General features: G+C 40.2%; 4 protein-coding genes and 1 long non-coding RNA gene across 13 annotated transcripts; 3 read left to right on the top strand and 2 right to left on the bottom strand.

The window, feature by feature from the left end:
- On the top strand, positions 1-2,301 carry LOC116928258 (kynurenine formamidase). Its single transcript, XM_032935321.2, is given in 9 exon segments — positions 1-541; positions 632-722; positions 1,160-1,264; positions 1,322-1,456; positions 1,514-1,592; positions 1,660-1,842; positions 1,909-1,994; positions 1,997-2,043; positions 2,100-2,301. Coding segments are annotated over 9 exon segments (906 nt in total). The 5' UTR covers positions 1-505; the 3' UTR covers positions 2,244-2,301.
- Positions 2,302-2,440: 139 nt separating this feature from the next.
- Positions 2,441-7,809, top strand: LOC116928250 (uncharacterized protein F13E9.13, mitochondrial). Of its 4 annotated transcripts, none has more exons than XM_045178249.1 (10): positions 2,441-2,989; positions 3,073-3,356; positions 3,435-3,897; positions 3,968-4,256; positions 4,355-4,518; positions 4,581-4,955; positions 5,024-5,162; positions 5,226-5,421; positions 5,489-5,758; positions 6,411-6,568. In XM_045178249.1, exons 2-10 carry the CDS (start codon positions 3,131-3,133, stop codon positions 6,422-6,424), a joined length of 2,136 nt encoding a protein of 711 aa, XP_045034184.1. In that variant the 5' UTR covers positions 2,441-2,989; positions 3,073-3,130; the 3' UTR covers positions 6,425-6,568. The 4 variants fall into 4 exon arrangements, with proteins under 4 accessions (XP_045034184.1, XP_032791200.2, XP_045034185.1 ...); XM_032935309.2 differs by lacking the exon at positions 6,411-6,568 and adding an exon at positions 5,835-6,103; XM_045178250.1 differs by lacking the exon at positions 6,411-6,568 and adding an exon at positions 5,835-6,103 and having other exon boundaries at positions 5,489-5,762.
- On the bottom strand, positions 7,611-12,586 carry LOC116928256. Its single transcript, XM_045178256.1, is given in 9 exon segments — positions 7,611-8,506; positions 8,667-8,795; positions 8,854-9,030; positions 9,032-9,060; positions 9,126-9,228; positions 11,388-11,542; positions 11,611-11,806; positions 11,870-12,099; positions 12,153-12,586. Coding segments are annotated over 9 exon segments (1,803 nt in total). The 5' UTR covers positions 12,259-12,586; the 3' UTR covers positions 7,611-7,828.
- Positions 12,587-12,602: 16 nt separating this feature from the next.
- Positions 12,603-16,468, top strand: LOC116928254 (adenylyl cyclase-associated protein 1). The gene is given in 9 exon segments (XM_032935314.2): positions 12,603-12,749; positions 13,104-13,219; positions 14,349-14,481; positions 14,648-14,786; positions 14,788-14,930; positions 15,016-15,122; positions 15,203-15,682; positions 15,757-16,007; positions 16,075-16,468. Coding segments are annotated over 8 exon segments (1,443 nt in total). The 5' UTR covers positions 12,603-12,749; positions 13,104-13,110; the 3' UTR covers positions 16,156-16,468.
- Positions 16,469-18,047: 1,579 nt separating this feature from the next.
- Positions 18,048-21,602, bottom strand: LOC116928264. Of its 6 annotated transcripts, none has more exons than XR_006650655.1 (4): positions 21,170-21,601; positions 19,706-21,007; positions 18,917-19,561; positions 18,048-18,803 (listed from the first exon to the last, which is right to left on the bottom strand). It is a non-coding gene; the product is annotated as an uncharacterized LOC116928264 (long non-coding RNA). The 6 variants fall into 6 exon arrangements; XR_004397014.2 differs by having other exon boundaries at positions 18,917-19,923; positions 19,976-21,007; XR_006650657.1 differs by having other exon boundaries at positions 18,917-20,134; positions 20,186-21,007.
- Positions 21,603-22,440: the final 838 nt, after the last annotated feature.

Here is a 22,440-nt window from a genome sequence, read left to right as displayed (position 1 = left end):
AGAAAAACAAATGCGCTAGGTTTCCACTTTCCACCAAGATACCACTAATTAGCTACCGGTTGAACATTTTCCTATAATTTTAAACACAATGCCATGAATTTTGATGACTGTTTTTCAGTTTCAACGTGGGATGGCCACTGGGGGAACAACAGAGTCACGTATACAGAGAAAAAGAAAACTCTAATTAAGTAATAACATCCTTCTGGCTCGGTGGCTCGTCAATTCGTCATGCAATCCTAAATCGTCATGCAACTTTAAGTCTGCTTCAAAATGCGGGATTTTCCCACCTAATATTTTTTCATGCTCGTAGCCGTCGTTGGCATCAGGAATGTAACCTAGCACAAAAAAGAAATCGTACAAGGAACTGTTATGTTTTATAAACATAGCATTTCAAGGTCTTCCTTCGACTCCATAACCATTTTGGCTGACGACTACAGTTCAAAGTTATCTTTTTCTAGACTTGAGACAGACGTGTTTCGAACAACTACGCAGCTTACATTTTACCATGGAACCAGAAGAGTGGTCATCTTGGGACAAGCAAGTAAAACAAACACAAAAAAAATTCTAAGAAAACACCTGTCTATTACCGGTCAAATAAGCTAATATTTTTTTGCTCAATGATACTCTATAGAGACTAGAAGACGAATATTCGCCTAGCAAATGGTCTCGTAGAGGACCAGCTGATTGGGTTCTGGATCACCATGTTAAACTAGTCACTCGAGGTAAATCATGGTAATTAAAAGGGATCAACGATATAGAAATATTGTGGGACATTAGTGCGAATGCAAAAAAAAACGCTGTTGCTTGAGGGAATGTACAACACATCATTCAAAAAGTCAGTTGCGTTGGCCGGAAATTGATCCCGCGTCTATTGAATGGAAGGCAACAATTACCACCAACGCTTTTACGCCGTTGCCTGCTGCAAGATAACATTTAATTGTAAGATCAAAAATGGAAGGCCATAATACCTTGGAGTAAATGCGAGACCAAGTCCCCTAGTGATTACATGTAGCATTAATATAATTATCCGAATGCTATTTATCTTTTACTTCGTTAAGACGTTGTTTACAAGAAACGTAGCATTCGTCTGCTGGCTATCCCTATGTATGGCTTACATCCAACGTTTGTTTAAATTATTTTTATTTCATCGGTGATACAGTTAGTACTCATGTGAAACACGAAGTTTCTTGTCAATTGGACATTCCCTACGGAGTACGAGAAGGAGAGAAATTTGACATTTTCGGGGTCGAAGAGTTACCTAAAGGTGATTTATTGCATTTCGTTAAGAAAGTCAGATATTAAACGTCACCTGAATTTGCAGATGCACCAGTATTTGTCTACATTCATGGAGGCTATTGGCAGGCGTTGGATCGCAGCATTTCCGCCTACAGTGTTGCTCCACAGCACAAAGCTGGACATGTTGTTGCAATTATTGGATATGAATTGGCTCCAAAAGGTTTAATTTGAATAGACCAACTGTAAATTTTTCTCAACACAATTACTTCTGTTGCAGTTAATTTGAAGGAAATTACATTAGAAATCCAGCTGGCTGTATCAGCTATTCTGAAATGGGCTGCAGAACGTGGTTCAAGGTAACAATGAGAAACTTTATGCAACTTGCTACTGTGATATTGTTTACCTTTATTTGTTTACCATCAGGTCTGTGGTGATTGCTGGACACTCAGCTGGTTCCCACCTGGCAGCAATGTTACTTCATGACAGTGAATGGCAAAATAAAGAGCCCCATTTGAACTTGCTGCATGGTATGATTCATATTAGCGGAGTATTTGATGTGGTTCCCCTAATTGAGACAACCATGAATTTACCTCTAAACCTAGACAGGTAAATTAACCCACACAAATTTTTAATTATTCTACCATCAGTCTTGCAATACGTGTCTCCATAAAGTGAAACAGCGAAGGGCCTAAGTCCTCTGCGATGTTTTAACCAATCGATGGACAAAGTTCGTAACGTAAAACAGTTATTGGTGGTAGGGGAAATGACCCTCCCGAGTTCAAACGTCAAACCTTAACATACGCACAGGTACGATGGCACCTCATTTTGTTTTCATTTGCATCCGTTAAATACATATTTTTTAGGCTCAGATGCGTGCTGGATTCACGGATGTTCACTGTAAAGTGATGGACACGTTAGACCATTTTGACATCGTCGAAAAATTGCAAGAAGAGGAATATGTGCTTACGCGTTTGATAATTCAGCTGTTGTCCTGCGCGCAACTATGACACATGTATTTTGGCACGTTGACTTCTGCACACTATAAAAGAAAACATTTAGCTTTTACAGTGAATTAACACATTGTTTTACCATAGATAACAATTTTATCACATATAGCAAATCACCTTAGTAATGCAGCATGAGCAAGCGGACATAGGCCATGCACATGACGTGATTTAACTATATGTTGGAACCTGCTCCTGGTCACAGATAAATTTGTCCACATTAAATCGCGATTTTAAATGAATCCTCCATCCTACAAAACAAAAAATTTTCACTGGCTAACCGTAATTGAAGATGCCATTCTACATTACCTGCATTTGGAATACCAAGTTAAATGGTCAATCAAGACTCGGCCGCCTAATCAGTGAAAAACGGATCTGTCTGAATCCAAATTGGCCCATAGCTGACGGTTGAAAGAAAACAAAAGGGGAAAAAAAACAGTTCGCTACTCTCAGCCGACTTGGCAGGCAATTGAAATCGAGCTTTCTGCCAACTTGGCACTGAAAAAAGTTGAAAATAGTCCCCTTTTTGATATCTAATATTAGATATCAAAGGAACTAGCTAGACAATTCGTTGCTCACTTCAGGAAGTATCCGGTAAAGATGCAGCCGCATTCTACAGGGACATTTGAGGTTCACTTAACCAGCTGTGTTTCACTCTCGTCAGTTTCATTTAGTCCCTCCTGAAATAATATCAACAAAAATTGTAGGTTGAGAGACATTCGACAATGAATTTTTCAACAGCAGAAAAGGTAGTATTCAGTGTCTCTGACAACAGAAAAAAGAAACGGAACCAAATTTATGCCATGATCAAAACCCATTTTCTATTTTGCAGGTCCTCTGTAGCCAATAGCTCAGATACGGTTTTAAAAAAGAAAAGAAAAAACAAAATTATGCCGACTACTCGGTCACCCCTTTTCTTTTTAGTTGTCTCTATTTTTAACGTGCCAATAATTAATGGCCTTGTGTCACAAATTGCCGACATCCGACTTGATGAGTGGTGGATTGATTCCAGTGTTCCCACTGCATCAGCCGCTTCGAACGTCAGTGAAAAATGCCTTCAACATACGCAACAATATCTGACAGCGCTCCGCAATCGACAATCGTGGGCAGTAAAGAGTAAGTACAAATACGAGACATATTTACCTAAGTTAGATTTCTTAAAACTGGACGATGCGTGTCGTTATTTTGTTGCAGTGTACGAATCGTCGGGAAGATTGGTGGAAGATCTGATTCACATAGAAGGAAGCAGCGACGTTCACCACGAGCCAGGATTGTTTGATGGATGTGTCTCTGTACAACCGGACGGAATCCCATTCAAAGGACAATACTGCACCGTCTTTTTTGGCCTGAAAGAAGAAAAAAGTATTGGCGACCACCAGACAGACTTCACGACTCCATCGGACAACGTTGAGGACTTCAAAGAACTCGCACCAAACGAAAGCTTATCAAACTACCAAACTCCCAGCGTTGGTTTTTGCCTACCGTCAACATGCAGTGCAAGGGATTTACGTTCTGCAGTTGCTCATCGTGTCGGACACCGCACCATCAAAGATAAAAATTTCTCAATAGTGGCCAATTCGCACGAAACTTACTGCTACACTCACGAGAAAATCCACGCTAACGGCGCCACATTTGATAACCTTAGCCTCGGCGTATTGTAAGTCTCTTTATGGTAAAAATGTTGCTGTTTCGGTAACTTAATGTAACTTTCGGAATTTCTTTCGCAGATTAGTATTTTGTGCTTTGGGCATTACTGTCATTGTAGCAACACTGTACGACGTATGGATCATCGACGATCGGAAGAATTCGCAAAAACCGTTTGCCCTTCAGATGCTGCATTGTTTCTCCGCTAAAAAGAATTGCACAACGCTATTTTCGACCGAAGACGACCTAGAAGATAGTTTATCATGTTTGCACGGAGTGCGAATTTTGACGACGTGTTGGATTGTATTAATCCATTTTGCTGGAGCGAGCACTTTTCTGCGCCTGAGCTATAACAAGAAAATGGTTCTTCAAGTAAGTATCTCTGTAACGTTGGTCTACGTTTTTAAAAAGACAAGTTGCAAGATTTGAGAGCAAAAGGATGGCAAACTTACACTCAATTTCTTTTTCAGAATTCTCTACGATGGGAATTTCAGTTTGTCGCTAACGGTTTATTCGGTGTGGACACTTTCTTTTTACTAAGTGGCCTTTTGGTTTCCTTTACGCAAATGCGCCAGTTGGATTTGAACCGTGGGTATTTTAACCTAAAGAGATTCTACGTTCGACGGTACATGAGGTACTAAATTCACTTTGCGTCGTGAAGGTTCATTTGATAAAATTCAGATATGTGTGTGAAAGGTTGACTCCGGTCTACGCCGCTGTACTTGCATTTTTGGCAACACTTTGGCCTTACATCGGAACTGGACCCGACTGGCATTTTGTGCAAAGAATTAGCAAGAGCGTTCGAGAAAACCTGTGGGCGCAAATGCTGTACATCAATAACTACGTCAATCCCCATCGATTTACCAGCCCAGCTTACGGATTCGCTGAATCTTGGTATCTTGCATGCGACATGCAAATGTTCTGGATTAGTCCACTATTTATTTATCCGCTTTGGCGTTGGAAGAGGGTCGGATTGATTTGGACCGTATTCTGCTTGCTGCTGTTTTTGGGAATCTCGGCCATGACCTTTATTATTTACGACCTACCACCAACCATTATTTGGCTAAGATCGTAACTTTTCAACAGATGTTTTAAAGGAGACGCGATGATGCGAAGCCGTTTGATTTTCGCATTATTAGGTCAGAACTATCGAGGATCGATGTATACTCGCAATTGCACTACATGGAAACATTCGCCAGGATTCCACCATACATGATAGGAATCCTCCTTGGCTGGTTACTCCACAAGACAAAGGATAGGAGAATTCACATCAACAGAGTATTTTTTATAATTAAGATATGGACCTAAAGAACGAATATGACCGTGTCAATTTACTTGAAGAGTCTAATAGCTACAGGTTGGATTTTGGCCGCAATAATTGGGTCTCTAGTCACTTACGGAATATACCCATATCTGGATGAAAAAACGGTGCCAGTCATCAACCCATTCGTTCGGGTTTCGTATGGGGCTCTTCATCACTCGGCATGGGCGATCACCGTTGGTTGGATCATATTTGCCTGTACTCACGGATATGGAGGTCTGTCAAAATCTAGCTGCGTACATTGAAACTGCATCGTTTTACAATTTATCTTTGTACACGACAGGCATTATCCATCGATTTTTGTCGTGGAAACTTTTTCTCCCGTTTAGTAGGCTGAGCTATGCTGTCTATCTGATTCACTTCAATTTCATCAGAGCATATGCATCTCACCTACGCAAACCTTTCTATTTTACTGAATTGATTTTCGGTACAACATACCTTGGGATTCTGATGATTGCCTTTCTCATTTCATTTGTTGTCTCTGTCGTCGTGGAAATGCCGTTCCTCAATTTGGACAAGCTCCTTTTTCCAAACAAATCAAGGGCTCTAGAAAGTAAGTACCAAAATACAAAACAAATATATGCTGTTAGCCTTAAGAATTTGAAATAATGAAAATATTCTTGATTTAGAAAATAAGAATAAGTAAGAACTTGCAAGATGGAGACAGCAGAAGAAATGGCAGTGGGATGATACAATAAACATCAGGAAAGGCTAAACATGTAGAATATTTGGAGCCTTCTTGTTTCAGAAAAACAATCGAGCTATTTGGCTAATAACCATCATCTTAATTATGATTGATTTCTACCTACTACTTTTTAGATAAAAGTGTGTTTTTATTTCAGATGTTTTGCTGGCTAAATATGTTTTTTTATTACAAACAAATCATTAAAAAGCAGAATGGTACAAACACGCTGTTTATATTCATACACAAAAGGAGAAATAAGAAAATCTAACTTAAAATGAGATGTAATCTACCCTAATTCAAATTTTAGAATAAGCTGGAAAAGAAAAAATAGGCAGGGGCGATTGAGAGATATTCATTTTATAGCATTCCTAAAAATAGAAAGTTTGTGTTTTATAGAAATTTTTTAGGTACCAGCAATAAACCAGGATATAGTTTTTGTAGACATGTTGATCACCAGCTTTTCGATTTAGTAATTCGACCATGGTTCGACATTGATTCTTAGACTTTCCTTCTCGTGCAGGCGTGCTCGTGTAAAAGCAGACGTACTTGAAGTTGTTTCAAATCGATAGAGAATAACGGAATAACAACACCAGTTCAGCTTGATTACATTCTCACCATGGATCGATTCCGGCGCCTTTTCAAACACCCATTTTGTAACATAATTGGCATGATCCATCTTCGAGCGTTGCCAGGTAATTTCTTACTTTTTGAAGGATCTCATTCGACAAATAATCTGTTTTTGCCTGATGACTGACTTTGTCCACGACATTTTATAATACGCAGGAACGCCGAAATCTTCTTTGAGTATAGGTGCTATACGAGACATTGCATGTCAAGAAGCCGAGTTTTATTTGCGATACAACTTGGTATCAGATGATGTTTTCAACATAGGTTTTTAAAATGTAAAGTCCTAATGTAAAGTTTGTTGTTCTACATCAGGATGGAATAATAGTAGAGAATATGCATGACATACCTTACGTCAAAGGTCCAATCAGTCCAGAGATTATTGCTGCCATGACTAGGATCTGCTCAGATGTTAAACAAGTTTTGCCAAACATACCTTGTGGCCTTCAGGTAAAGCTGTAGCATAGAATTGTTTAAAATGCAATTTAAGTCGATAATATGATTGATACATATACACTACAGGTATTAGCTGCTGGAAACAAGGAGGCAATAGCAATAGCACATGCTGCTGGATTTGATTTTATTCGATGTGAAGGCTTTGTGTTTGGTCATGTTGCTGATGAAGGATACATAGATTCTTGCGCTGGACCACTGCTGAGATTCCGAAAAACGATTGGGGCTGAGAACGTTCAAATTTACTGTGACATTAAGAAGAAACATAGGTTTATTATCATCCTTCAAAATATTTGGGTGTCTAAACTAAAAACTGATTTTTTAAACATGTTTTAAATAGTGCGCATTCGATTACAAGTGACGTTTCCTTGGCAGAGACAGCAAAAGCTGCCGAATTTTTTATGGCGGATGGAGTTATTATAACTGGTCAGTGCACGGGTGATCCAGCAGCCCCTTCTGATTTCAAAGGTAAATCCATCAGCATAGCATGTTCGTTTCCCTGTTTATATTTACGTATTGATACTGCAGACGTTGCTAAAACTGTTAATATACCTATAATGGCTGGATCTGGTGTGACATGCTCCAATTTGGCAAAATACGCGGAAGCACACGCCCTAATAATTGGCTCTGATTTTAAACGTGATGGAAGGTATTACATTTATTCCAACGTAAGACTGTTTACATGTCGATATAGTCTCATCTGTTGATAAAATCGGTATACGCAGCTGGAACCAAGAAATAGACGTCAACAGAGTACAGCAGTTAATGGAAACAGCCGACAGGATACGGAATAAGCAATGTAAGTTCGATTAACTAATGTTAAATAAAATTATCAAACCAAAGAAAACCATTCTACGGAATTCAAGAAGCAAGAGTCAAACACAGAGGAGAGAGAGCGTATAGATCACTGTGATATCCAATTGTTGAACTAACCAAAGCACAGAAACTGTGTTGTAGGTACAAAAAAGGGCTGGTAAAATTTTTTACACTAACACTGATGGATGTTTCGTTAAACATCAGAAAAGGCGGTTTGGGAAGGTGAGAATAAGAACCGAGAGCGACTGCAGTAAAATCCTTCAGGAATGTATCTGAATCTAGATCAGGATACTGGAAGGCGAATTCGGATATAGCTGAATCAACCAGATTGGATTCACTATCGATTAAGTCAATTTCAGGTTGCAAATCAGAACTTGCATTGACAGACTTTGTTCCATAAGGAGGATTTAAGGATGTCGATTGTGTGAATGTTGGCGAAGATGGGCTAGAACCACTGTTCCAGGGTAAGGAAGAAACGACAATGGCAGACCCAACCAGCGTGACCAGACTAGCCAAATACGCTGTCATGCACGCAACAGAAACATTTATAACCAGGTCGTAGACGACATTCCAAGTATCTGACAGCAATTTCTGCCGAGCTAGAATATCCAAATCGGTGTAAGTGAGCCATCCACGCTTCAAACTCTCACGTTGCGCCACGCGGAACTCGATCCGGGCCAGGGTTTCGGCAAAATCTTGATCGTCTACAAAAAGACGCCATTCCTATCCCAAAAATCATGAGAATTATGTTAGTTGACTTCCGTTTTTCATGCGAGAGTTTAGGGCAACTGAAAATAAGCGTCTTATACAACTGAGCACACGCTCACTAAACTAAACAAAATAAAAGTAAGGAAATAGGTAAAGTAAACAATTGCTGACTTACAATTGCTTGAAGGAATTGTCTTTCTATTTGGTTAAGGTTGCTCAAATCTATTTTAGCACTGTTAGCCCATTCTGAGTTGATTACTTCGTCCTCTTCTCCTTCATCATTTAGAAATTTAGAAGCAACCATCTAAACAAAAAATTCAATGATGTTTGCATTTTTGGATGGAAAAGTATGAATTTCTTACCACAGAAACTAGAAAGAGTTTGGAAGAAGGAATTGAAGATACAAAGTTGGGGTTACTTTGGCATAATCTTTCCAAATAAATCAAGGCCACAACTAAAGAACAGGGGGAAAGGCAAGCTTCTCTCGAAAGTTCAGCAGCATACTCAAAACACAGTTTCTCCAAGAAGAGGTTGCTGTCCTGTTTCACTAAACTTTTCTACCATCACTCCTAAATCAAGATAAATCATTTAATAATTCAGTAACAGATTATTTTGCAAAAAAAAAATCAGCTACTTGTAAGTGGAAGGCTGGAATTGAGGCTATGGGAGGCTTTTGAAACCGAGCCATAGTACAGTGTTTTACGCAAGCGTTCTGTTAATTCTGAGTAATCCATCACCTGTATAGATTGAAAAGATAGATTTAATTAATTGTCAAAGGAAATCAAGCACATTTTTCTTTTGTTACAAAAGGAAAATGTCCATAAAAAAGTCAAGAGCTAACCTCATGAGAATCATGAACAATGGGTCTGGCAACCCCTATTAAGGGAATTTTCTTCATATGTCCTATGAACCTGTAACAAATGTCATTAATTTCAACACGCCTGAACTTAATCTGAAAATGTTGCTGCCAATCGTTCACCGTTTTGTAATTTTTGCAGTTGCTGAAAGAACTGTCCAGCAACAATGCAATCCACTGACTCGTGTCCTTGTAAGTTCTTCTGCTTGCTTCTTGCTTGTAACCCAGTAACCGTAACCGATCACTTTTCGATAGATCCGCTAGGTGAAAATTAAAAAGTTGTGTTAGTATTAATTTTAATCCCGCCGGAAACCAGGTTGGTTGCACTCAACTAGAACTAGATGATGCATTCTGGGATACTAAAGTTTAAGACATTCTGCGTTAAAGATGTACCTGGTTTTCTAACGAAAATGAAGTAAATTCAAAACTTGGGGTGCTGTTTAGTCTTTTTTGTTTGTTTTTGTGATCTTTGCGCTGCTTTCGCTGAGGATTGAATTTGTTCTTCTTAAAAAAAAATAGGCAATAAAATAATAAAAATTTTTAGAAAGAACAGAAAACAAAAACGAAAGTCATTATTATTTTTTCCCCATTTTATTTTTCACAAAATCATAATGGCGGGACAGAACCCATTAGCATAACTGGGACAAAACCCAAACAATCATTCATAGCCGAACAAAAAGGAATACGTTCACTTATTCAGCAAGATTCCAAATGCGCGAATATCTCATTGAAGTCCAGTTGCAATCCTTTCTCAAGCCGGTCGACACCCAATAATGGCGCATCGTCACTCTCACGGACAAGCAAACACAAATTGATGATTTTGTGACCTTTATAGCGAATGGTCGTTCTCATTTTTCCCATCATGGGAATCTCTTGATTCGCCGAACAATGCACTGGCCTTGTAAGGCGTTCAAGAGCTGGACGCCCGAGCTTTCTCCAAAGCCGCTTTCCGATGATACTGACATGCGATCCGATGTTGATCTCCATTTCAAAAGCTTTGCCTTCATATTCCACATCATAAACAAACGGTTTCGACCATGCAGCTCCCTGCATATCCAACCCTTTTCGTCTTACTAGGCTTGACTGTCGTGTCCCTAGGTCGGAAACAACTCCGTTGTAGATGAGTTGATTTAAATCTAGGTGTAAAATTACTGGAAACCATGACCTACCGAAGAATCACTTCACATCGTCAGATTCTGAGACTTTTACCAATAACTTCGCAGTTTTCTAGCTACGACTTTTAGCATTCCTGCTAATCGAATTGACGTTTTCGTACATGAGATATAACTTGCATTAGTTTCAAATAAAGGGGGTTTACCCATTGCTCGCCAGATCCGATTGTCAATGACCGCCAAGTGCGCACCTGAATCCAAAAGCATCTCGACATTGTAATTGTTTATCACCATATTAAGGAAAATTCTGCCGCGGTCTTTCCTCACCTCTGCCATTTCAAAAGAAATCTGAGAATCGAAATCGAGTCTTTGCATTTAATCATCAAGGTTTATATTGCCACTGGTCGGCGACGATCTATTAACGGTAAGCGCTCATTAGCAACTTAGCAACAAATACCATTAGTAGGAGAAAATGGTAATTTATCCAGCGTGATCTGATTTATTTATTTTTGTTATCAAATCGATTGTCATTCACTGCATATTGACTCAATGACTGACAAGTATTCAACGTCTAAATTAAAATGAGTATAAAATGGTTCTTTTACTGACCAACCTTAGAAGGAACTTTTTCATGGGCAGCTACACCACGGTGTCAGCGTTTTGTTACAATCGAGGAAAACATTAACTAAAGTTGCAGGGGCAGTGTCAATTTGTAATGATGAAATGGAATCTATCCGATAGGACAAGTCGGAAAGGCCAGTAATTCTGTCTCGCTTCCGAGATGCTGTTTTCTGATCGTAACATTTCTGTTGATCACGAACACGTTTCTTGCTGTCATGAACATGCCTATTTATCAAAAATTAAGACAAAATTCATAATCTCAAAACTAAAATCCTTTTTACCTGAAACAATTTTCTTTCTCAGTTATGTTGTCAGGTCTCAGTACCTTAATGCCACTTTGTTTCATTCTATGGAAAAACTCATCATCTTCAAGACCCCATCCCCAATACTTATTACTGAGTCCATTTAGTTTTTTAAAGTCACCAATGGTAAGGATCAGTATACCACCAACAAATGTTTCATCTTTGGGCAAATAAAAAAAAATATATATGAAGTAGAGGATTTGAAATGCAAAACAAAAAATACAGTACAGTGGTACTTTGGATGAAGCTTCGGACTAGCAATATGAAGAGCAAACCCATCTCCAGGGTTAACATATTTCAATTGTGGATTCACAGGAAGTAAGTCTACATCATGCATAGCAATGTAGTCAAACTTCTCCAACAGACTGATATGGACAAACCCAACATTTATTAAGGAAGCTCTGTTGAACCTGAAATTATCACTCTAAAAAAAGGACCTTTATTACATTAACTCCAGAGATAATTAAGATTTAAAAAGTTCATTTACTTGGTTGATGATGAAAATGTCATGCAATACACTTTGGTTTGAAAGAAATTTATGCATATGAGGAACAAATTCAATAAGTTCCTGAAACCTATCCCGAAATGGGACAATGACAGCAAGGCGATTGTTGTTATGATGATCTGAGATTTCATTTTCTGCGTTCTCTGCCGGCAACTGATGTTTTCCAGTGGTGGGGGAACATTCACAGGAATCTGAAAAATGGTTGGATTTTTCTATATTTTCCGTTATTCTATAAAAATCCGTAATTCAATCACGTCAATGTTACCTGAATTGACATTCGGTAAAGAGATGGCGAGTAAATAAAGAAGAACGAAAAAAAGCAAGGCAAAAATCCATAGCCATTTTTGTGTTTTGAATCTACGAAAACCCATATTTCAACCCGGCGTCATCACGTACAGTGGAGACCATCTGATTAAGTGGTTTTAAAGTCAACGTGGGTTGTAAAATGATAATACAAAATGTTTTCTAGGGTATTCAGGCCTTTGTAAATCTATTTGCTGTTCAGTAATTTGCTTGCTGTGCAACAATTGCTTTTAATATTTAAGGCCAAGCCAACTGGCTTGTATTGCTTACATAGGCTAAGGTCTGATTCTGGGTAAAGGCTGTCATCTAGCGACCGGCTCTTAATCTCTTGAAACTTGATTTCTGTAGCCGCCGGGCTTGGTTTGACATTCACAGAACAAACGAATCGAGTGAGTCATATCTTAAGAAACAACCTCTCCACATATCCATATCTTTTTCCTACGTACAGATTTCATTTATTCAAAAGATATCATTTACTTACGTTTTTGGTAAAGGTTAGGTTCGACCGGGAAGTCAACAGCTTCCTTTTCTCATTACTGACATTGTGCATCGTTTATTGGTGAGACATGTTTATTGGTTCTTTACCTATTTTTAGGAAGTAGCTATCTTTAGCAATAGAATATACAAACCAAGAGGGTCTAATGTTAAAGAAAAACGCCGGCTGTTTCCTGTAAGGAAAACATTAAACTCACAGATTAAAGTTCATTAAAAATGGGTTGTATCCAGTAAAAATTGTTGATTGTCTGTGCAAATCAACAACCAAGCCCCTTACTGAGATGAAAGATAAGTGAGTGGGCTGGCTGGTTTCGCTGTGTTGCTTGTGGTGGGTTGGTCAGACAACTTCAACTGGGTGGGTCAATGTGGGAAATGCACACCTACAATGGGATGACTCACCTTTATCTGGTTGTTGCAGGAGCGAGATGGCTTCAGCAGCAGAGCTGTCACTTATAGTCCAGCGTCTGGAAACAGTTGCTAGCAAACTCGAATCCACTGTGCTTGGTGCCCAAGGTTCCACCACCATCATGCCAGGTAAGAAAACTTTTTCCATCTTGAACCAGGATATGTAATTAAATGTGTTAGTGTGGGAAGAGTGTAGGCTAGTAAAAAAAAAGATTGACAAAAGAAAAAGAATGAGGTGACGTCCGACATATGGCGCTGTACTTTTATAGCATAAGCAGTCTTCGGAACGGCTTCGTCTTCTATTACATGTATCAACCGTTCTTTTGTACTTTTTCTTGCCACCGCTTTCGGCCGTTTTCGTCTGGTGAATCTGTTCTGTAAAAGGGACGTTAACCGGGAAACCACGGCAGTTTGTTGAACTTAACTCTGCTGTTGACCGATATCAGCAAGCTGTAAATTCACTTGCTCCGTTTTATATCATAAACTATTTCGCCAGTAATTCTCACAGCTAAAAAATGAAAATTATGAACGTTCTCCCCATTGGCTTGTTTGTTCGGTTGGTTACAAGGAGGAGGACGATTCGTGCACTAAAGTACTTCGGACTAACGGTACCGGTCATCATCAGTTCCCATGTCTTTTTTATTTATTTTTTTCTCATTCTTCTCCTCCTCCCTCTGGAGGAGCTGCTGTAGCGACAAAAAAAAAAAAAGACCCCAGTCAGTGCTCAACTATCGTGGTAGATTGTTACTTCCCAAATTCTTTTGCATTAAGGCAATGAAGGCAAATGGAAGACTATGAAATTAGTCTTCCATAGATTTGTATTGAATTTGTAGTTGTTCGTATATTGCGATGGGAAGTGGTTTATCACGTGAACATTCCGTCAAATCGGCGGTCAAATCGTCGCCACGTCTACGACAACAACGTCCCAAGGGCTCGTTGAACTCTTTGATCGAAACCGACGAAGAGGAAGAAGGCACAAGGGGCTGTGATTGCGAGTGCTGTCGTGAGGAATGCGATTGTGTCAGCGAAGACGGCCATATGAATACCCTACAGACGGATCGACAACGGAAATTGCGGTGCTTGGCGGTTGAGGCGGAGTCGAGTAGCTACGCTAAACTATTCTACTAGTCTATAATAATGATAATAATACGGAAATAAATAAATCGATAAACATGAACTACATTTGTTCGTTTCTCGATTGATCCTGCATTACTTCCTAATATCATCGCGTGCTAACTTTTTCCTTTTATTCCTGCAGAGGAAGCCCTGACTCCGTCCGTTTTGGTTTTTGATGAAATCGTTGCTGGCCCGGTCGCCGCCTATCTGAAATGCTCCAAAGTTATCGGCGGAGACGTGACTCAACATGCAGACATGGTGCAACAAGGATTCAAGTATTCCTATTTTTATTCCTGCCTTTTCCTTATCGTTCTCTCTACCCTATCATCATCATTTCCAAAATGTGATACTTTTGACGTGACATGCGATATCACGTGATAATAAGAAGATAGGAAAAACAACTTTTCATGATTTACCTTTTTCTTGTTATGAAACGTATAGGGACCAACGTCACTTTTTGGTTGTAGCTTCTCGCTCCAAAAAGCCTTCTGATGCTGATTTGATGAAATTATTGGCACCCACCTCCGAAGCCATCCAGGGAATCCAGTCTTTTAGAGAGAAGAATCGCACATCGCCATTGTTTCAACCATTTGAGCGCCATCAGTGAAAGCATCCCTGCATTGGGATGGGTCACCGTAGCGCCTGCCCCTGGACCATACATCAAGGAAATGAACGACGCTGGCCAATTCTACACCAATCGTGTATTGAAAGATTGGAAAGATAAGTACGTAATCATTCGAGTTGTTCCGCTGGTTTCTCCCTGCTCTTTCATAGAAATGAAACTGATGCAAATCGCAACCATTTTTCAGGGATAAGAATCACGTGGATTGGGTCCGAGCTTGGATCCAGGTGTTGACGGATTTACAAGCTTTCGTCAAGCAACACCATACTACTGGTCTGGTCTGGAACGCAAAAGGTATACACTCGATGAACTTTTTGATGGGTTATTCACGTGACACACGATTTCGAACAACATTGTCAACAACAAACGTCTAGGCGGTGACGCTGTGCAGAACTCTAGCAAGACGGCTCCAACCTCTGCCGGAGCTGGTGGACCTCCTCCACCACCGGGACCTCCTCCTCCACCGATGCCAGCTGGGGATTTATTTGCGGAAGAGCAAGGAAGTAACGGCGGCGATGAACAGAGTCGCGCTCAACTCTTTGCCTCGTTGAACAAGGGAGAAGACGTGACGAAAGGGCTCAAGCGAGTTACTGCCGACATGCAGACGCACAAGAATCCCGCCCTTCGTAGTGGACCTGCACCATTTAGTAAGCCCAATGTTGCTCCTAAACCGCTGGCGTCTGCTGCTTCCTCGGCGCCGAAAGCTGTCGAACGACCACCGCGTAAGGAACTGGAGGGTAAAAAGTGGATGATTGAGTATCAGAAAAATCAAACCGGTTTGGTGATTACCGAGACGGAAATGCACCAAGTCGTTTACGTCTTCAAGTGTGAAGGGTCGACAATCCAAGTCAAAGGTAATATTATTTTTAATTATCTGTTTTAAAAAAACAAATGCCGGAAACCAATGAATTCCTTCCCCATTTTTTAGGTAAAGTCAATTCGATTGTCCTGGATTCGTGCAAGAAGACGAGCATCGTTCTTGACAGTGTCGTTTCATCGGTCGAGTTTGTGAATTGCCAGTCCGTGCAAATGCAAGTGTTGACCAAAGTGCCAACTATCAGTATCGACAAAACGGACGGATGTCAGATTTATCTGAACCAAGCATCCCTGGACGTGTCTATCGTTTCTGCCAAGTCATCCGAAATGAACGTTCTCGTTCCCAAGGCTGACGGCGACTATGTGAGTTTCTTAGTACGAACATGATCGGTTTTCGCTCTTACAGTTTGTTTTTTTTTTCTTTTTCCAGGTGGAGTATCCTATTCCAGAGCAGTTCAAGACAACATACAACGGCAAGGGTTTGACTACTGTCATCAGCGAAATTGCTTGAATCAACGAATTACGTGAGATATCAGAACAATGAGATATTTGCTCGGGACTATTTTTCCTGGCTTCAGTTTATCTTTTCCCCTCCCTCCCACCCCATAAAAACCTTCGAAAGAGCCTGTTAAAGGCCCCTAGTTCTTCCATTCGTTGAAGTTATCTCCCTCCACCCTATTTTAAGTGAACAAAAACAAAGTACATGCTTTTTGTCTGATTTTCTAGCCAACATCCCCACCTCCATCTTATCAACTTTGCTTCAGTCTATATTAATTATGCCCAGCACTTCTTAAGTTATCGCAAATAAACTTGTCTTTAAAGAATTTGTCCGCTAATTATTCACTTTAACTCGTCCAAGGCCAACCAGTTGGGATGTGAAAGTTTTACAGCAAACAGCTAAGGCAATGGTGTTGTTACAAACGTTCAATCTTGGTCAAGGTCTTGGTTATGTCACCATTAAACCCCAATAATCGTTCACTTACTAGTTCCCTCGATAATTCGACTAAACCCCATTTTCTCTGGCAAGGTCTGAAAATCCTCCTTTTAATTATTTTAGAAAGGGTTGATTCTACAAGAGATATAGGTAGAAAGTACTATCTAAACGGTACCAGGGTGGGTGACATAATGCATTTGCGAGGTCACGTAACATTGGAATCGATACAAGGAAAACAACTACTAAACACTGATCGAATGAAAAGCGACGAATCCACGACATTTGTTACAACTGGGACAGATTTTTAGGACCTTTACGTCAAATGTTGGACGTTAACGATGATCATTTCTCAGTGGCTTCAAGGACGCATAAGTACTTCCACGAAAACAAGAAAATTCAAAATGGCTAATTTCACGAACTGCTGCGACCCGAATGCTTTTTTGGGCGGCACAGCCTCAAAAGCGCGTGTCGTGCAAAGGAGAAAACAAAAAAAGATGTCATGGAAAACTTCCATCAATATTATGAGGGCTCGTAACGGAAGGAAAGTTTGTTGCGTTGGAAATTCTGATGTTTTGAGGTTTTGACTAATCGACATGATTGTTCAATGAGCGACTTGAACACAGCGTGCGAAAAAACATGATTCTTTTACTGTGTTCTTTCTCCATTAGAAAACGCATTCGTTGTCGTGGAGTGAATGAATAAATTTGACAAAAAAAAGTTCAAGATCTACATCGGCTTTTCCTATGTTGGTGCTGCCATCTAGCAGTCAAAATGAGAGGAAAATAGTAAAGACAGGTAGACATTTCGCCTACCTGTACCGCTGCCAGTAAAAGTTGCAGTCCTCCCTCAGGTGGCTGTAAACGGTGCGAGGCAGTCAGCCAGACTGGACGTGTGCGAACCACGTTCGCCTCACTTTTCTCTAAACCGAAAGCAGAAACACACTGTCAGATTACACTGTTTTAGTATTGCATATTTTTACCTGTTTCCTTTAAAGATTTTTAGACGTTAGCACAACTTTTAACTGTGAACAACTCAAACTTTTAATCTGGGGACTCCAACGAAACGAGTGAAATGTTTCCATCATTATTGTGAAAAATACAGTGAACAACAGTTGAGTGAATATTGGTTGTATAGTTCAACCAAAATCGTTGGGCGGTGTTCCCTCCCCATTCTTTTTTAACTGAAGGTAGTGTCGGTGTGTGAGCGTGTGTGTATGTGTGTGTAGACTCTCGCTATCAAACTCTTGGTGTTTTCAAGGCCTTATTTTTCCCCACCCTCTTTGGTCGACGGAGCGAGCAGAAAAAAAAAAAGATACTAGAGAAAAAGAGAGAGAGCACCTTCTGGCATTCCTCAGCGGCTTCGACTCACCTGTGTGTTGCCGACTGCCGCCAAAAAATCATACAAAAGGGAATTTCTACTAGGCAGTTGGTTTTAATAAAAGAGGAAAGACAGGTAAATGACTCTACATGAGCCTTTTGATTAAAGTATATTGATTATATGATTAAGTACACCAAATCTGGAAATGTTTTGTTGCTGTGATGAGAAATCGGTTTGGAATGTTGGCCTATCTTTTTTTGGGGGGAATTCGGCGGAAGTTGGAAGATCTAGCAGGGGTGTACGGCTTCGTATTCTCTTTTCCATATACCTGTTTTTCTTCTTATTCTTCTTTCTTCCACCATTTCGCCAATGTTGATTTGGGTTTATCTTCCCCCACACACAAAAAAGTGTGTGAGTGTGACAAGCTTCTTTTTTAGTTTCCTCCAAGAATGAGAGAGAGGGAAGGGAACGAAGAGGAAAAAGAATAGTAAAAAAAAAAAATACGAAAAAAGGGCAACTCTTATAGTCGAGGGAGACTCACCTGAGGGTCTTCCCGGCCCTCCTCTCTGATACTTTCGTTGTTATAACCTGTATAAGGGCTTTCTGGCCAGAGGGCGTCCGTTTTCATACCTGTTTTCCATCTTTTCCTTCTCCTCCATTTCCACCCACCTGGCGTATATGCGTGTGTAGCTTTTGGTGCCTGGGCGAGAGAGAGGATGACCCTTTCTCCCCCCCATCGGCCCTACCTTTTCGAATTTTCTTACGGGCCTCTGGTTCTCCTTGGCTGGCTGCAGTGATGGTGGTGTTACCGGGTTAGGTTCAAAACCTTGTTGGGCGTGGGAACCTCGATTCCCCCCCACGGCGCATACGACGCCACGACTTTAGGACGAGAAGGAAAGAGAAAGCCCCTGGAAAGAGAAGAAACGAAATCAGAATGGAAATATCAAATTTCATAACAAAAGAACAGTTTAATTAGCAAAAGAAAAAGGTTAATGGCTAATTGAGTCAATGCGATTATTACCTCCAACCCTCCATCAAATCGTTCAATAATGAGCAGTATCTCAGCTTTCAGTTATTTGGAAAACGCGTTCGAAGAAAAGCGAAATAAATGAACGCACGGGACCGATCTCGTGACTCATGTATCCTTGACATTATCGGGCTTGTTTTTCATTCGTTTCTTTTTTCTTTCTGATCTGATTTGAATCCCCAAGGAGAACGAGTGGTCGTGATGGTGGTGGTGGGCGTTGAATAATTCAAACCGAAGCCCGGTTCTGATCCTATTGCAACGGCTTTTCTCCTTTTCTTTTCCTAAAAGAAAAAAGAAACGTAAATTCAAAATATAAATATAGAAGAGTTCTATCCAAGAGGCATAAAGAGAGGGGGGGGGGGATACAGTCGAGATAATTATTCCATCGTCGTTATTCGTCACGCTCTCATATTGTTAGTGCTGCCATTTTTTTCTTTTCTTCTTTCATTCCCACGTATTCCATCATCTACAATGCCGTGTAGAACACTACGGCAGCCACCCTTCCACGTGCATCCGGCTATCTAGCCAAATGAGTAAGAGATGGTGAAGGGGGGGATGACGACATGGATGAAGTGGCGGAAGCAGGTGTGTTTTTTGTTAGACCTTCATCTCCGGTGACTCGTCGTACCTGACACAGGGCTTTGTTTTGTATAAAGCGGGAAAACAAAGTAAAAAAAAAAGAGAGAAAGAAAAATGAGCTATGACTGGTTTTTTGTTTCGTTTCTTGAACTTTCAAGGTGTTTGATGTTGGACCATTTTAACTAATGGAATGGAAGACATTACTTATTGGAATTTTATCTTCTATCACATTTTCTCCAATTGAAAAACCTGTTGTGGAGAAATCATTTATTCTCAAACGGATGGATGGATAACAGGTGTACAATTGTGCTATCCACTATCATACACATTAAAGGGTGTCGTTCAGGAGCTATGGGAAATTCCCCTCAAATTGCTCTCCTCGTACTTTTCAATGGAGTGATTGCAGAGAGCCACAATAAACCCTAAAAAATTACATAAATGTTTAGCAACAGTCAACATTCATATCAGTATTACCTTGTTTCTCCGAACATCTAAACCTGTTCAATCCAGTTTGCTAAATCTATGATTCAGAAACACGATACTGGTATGCAGTAGGGAATTCGCATGGGGGAGGGTTTCTTAATAAATTGAAAGTCACCTGCATGGCGTACTAGCTTTATAGAAAATATTAAACTATCTGGGCGTTTATTTTTTTCTTCTTCTTAAGCTGTTCAACAGAAATACCTTGGATTATGGAAACAGAAATTTTTGTATTCAAGATCGCATGATGGCCGACCATATTGTCAAACAAAAGAACAACGCGTTGCGACAGCACATTAGTAGCCCATTACGACATTCTTTTCTTGTTGTTTTTTCACGGTGGAACGATTTGATCGTGTCACGAGTATATTATAAACCGGAAATTCCCTTTTCACGAAACAAAACAATTTTTTTTAAAATCTGTTTTTCATGAAAAAGGCAAAAATGAAGTTGTCTGTGGGAAGAAGAATAAACTTTTATGTGTTTGAGGGATAAAAGTGGGAGGGGTTTGATGAACGTATGCAGGAATGGAATTAAATGCAAGGAAGCTTTTGTCATTGAAGGGCAAAATAAACAACAATGACAACAAAGTGATGAGACGACAATTTCTTTGGGGAAGGGGAAAATACTTGCAGGGGGTAATAAAAAGCGGTGCCTTCCTTCCGTTTCTCAGACAACAGAGTCGCGTCACCAACAGAAATAAAGGTGACACCACCAAAGTCCGAAAAAAGATTGTTAAAATGTAAAAAAAATGGGTAATATCCACCGGTTTTTTCCTCTTATCATTGTTTTGGAATGACTGTCGTCTTCATTTGACATTTCGTTTGAGAAATTCAACGAATCGAAACTGGATCTTTACGCAGCTTTTGCCACGTTTTTACTTGTTTTGCTATGCATTGCTCATTGCTGTTTTCATTTGTTTTTCGTGAATGTCGTGGAACCTACCCTTTTCGGTCACGGGCCAATTTCTATGCCGAACGACCAGGTCGCCTGTGCTGCCAACCCCAAAAAACGAGCCAACTAGACCTTGGCCAAACAAACCCAAAAAGAGTTCAATTGAGCGTAAAGTCTATGGAACTGAGCACACACAAAAAACAAAAACAAATGGCTAATGCTGTGAAGGTTTACGAGCACAAAGCATTTATCGCGCCCTAATAGTAGAGTCGATGCAGTCTGTATGAAACGTACCTGTTTTGAGACTGTGTAACGGTCCTAGTTTAATTGGCTTTTCAAAGACGACGACACAGTCATCGTTGCGGTGTAGGCTGTGAACTCGCCCTACAAGCCAAGTGTGTGTAGAACGTTCGTATTGTTGTTGTTTGCGTCTCTCACGCGTTCAAAATGAGCGGTTTTTATTCGTCTCTCTGCCGACGTTTGGTGAAATCTCGTAGTTTCTCTTTTCCTCCCTTTAACGACACGAGATGCAGATCAAAAGATCGAGGCAGATGGAGAAGATTTTCGTGACGAAGATGTTGAGAGGGAAAGTTGGTTCAGGCCTTAGGGTAGATGGAAGTCATTGTTCTTTCGATATCTGAAAAGAATCCCGGCGCCCAGCTGCTTCACTTTCGAATCGTCTGGAATTGCCTTGTCGCTTCAAGTCATCATCAAGGGGTGGAATACTTTCCGAGAGGGCTGACCAGATAACCTACATACATAAAATGAATGGACCATTTATAAACAAAAGATGAAGAAGGGGGTTGTATCGCTTTTTCCCGTTCTTGTGCTGTTTTCCAGGTGAAAATTGTCGTTAATGATGAAACGTAGATGGTTTTTTAATCACCACGAAAAAAACAAAATGGTGAAATGCAAAACTGGTGAAATCCGAATTCGTCTCGATGTACTACCTGTCGAAACAGAAAAAGCCTGGGAACGTGATTATTTGTTCAGTTCCCTTGCTTAACATTCTTCTCGTTTCTCTTCTGGTTTTTTAATTTCGAGTTGGTTGACCGACCGAAAAGAAGAGAAAAAAAAAAGTGTCAGATGACCCGGTGCTGTGTGTAAAAAAAAAACGAGATATGGTTTTTGAATTCGATACCGGTCAGCTGATCCTTTCGCGTTGCCCACTCCCCTCAACGTACGTGTCTTGGACGCACTAACCGGGAAAACCCAATTTACTTTTTTTGCTAAAAAGTTGGTTTCCATATCCGACATTTGAAGCTTAAAGTTCTAATGGCCGCGGCTACACTTAAATAAGAGCAACGTCAAGTATCTTGTTTGAGTGGCTAAGGGGAGAATAAGGTCATACCATTTCTACCACTCGTAAACTCGTTTTAAGAATTGGGTATGGAAGAGAAGGGGGAAAACAATTGGCTTCAAACACACACACACAAATATAATTCCCGTTAGGTGTGCAATGATGGACGACAACGGTCTGTCTTGCACAAAGAAGGAAAAAGGGGGAGGTAAAAACAAAAAAAAAACAACTTCCGTTGTCGGTTTCCTCCGCAGTTGATTACCTT

The sequence above is a fragment of the Daphnia magna genome, linkage group LG8 (genome assembly GCF_020631705.1).
Source record: "Daphnia magna isolate NIES linkage group LG8, ASM2063170v1.1, whole genome shotgun sequence".
Taxonomy (NCBI): Eukaryota; Metazoa; Arthropoda; class Branchiopoda; order Diplostraca; family Daphniidae; genus Daphnia; species Daphnia magna.
The sequence above is the reverse complement of the archived record's forward strand: the minus strand, read 5'-3'. Positions and strand labels throughout refer to the sequence as shown.

What these genes read in the sequence shown, in the direction of transcription:
- LOC116928250 (XM_032935309.2), top strand. Translation starts at nt 3,131, where the DNA reads ATGCCGACTACTCGGTCACCCCTTTTCTTTTTAGTTGTCTCTATTTTT. An exon ending in TACGTTCGACGGTACATGAG is followed by an intron (nt 4,519 to 4,580) that starts GTACTAAATTCA and finishes TGTGTGTGAAAG; the next exon opens with GTTGACTCCGGTCTACGCCG. An exon ending in ACCATTATTTGGCTAAGATC is followed by an intron (nt 4,956 to 5,023) that starts GTAACTTTTCAA and finishes TCGCATTATTAG; the next exon opens with GTCAGAACTATCGAGGATCG.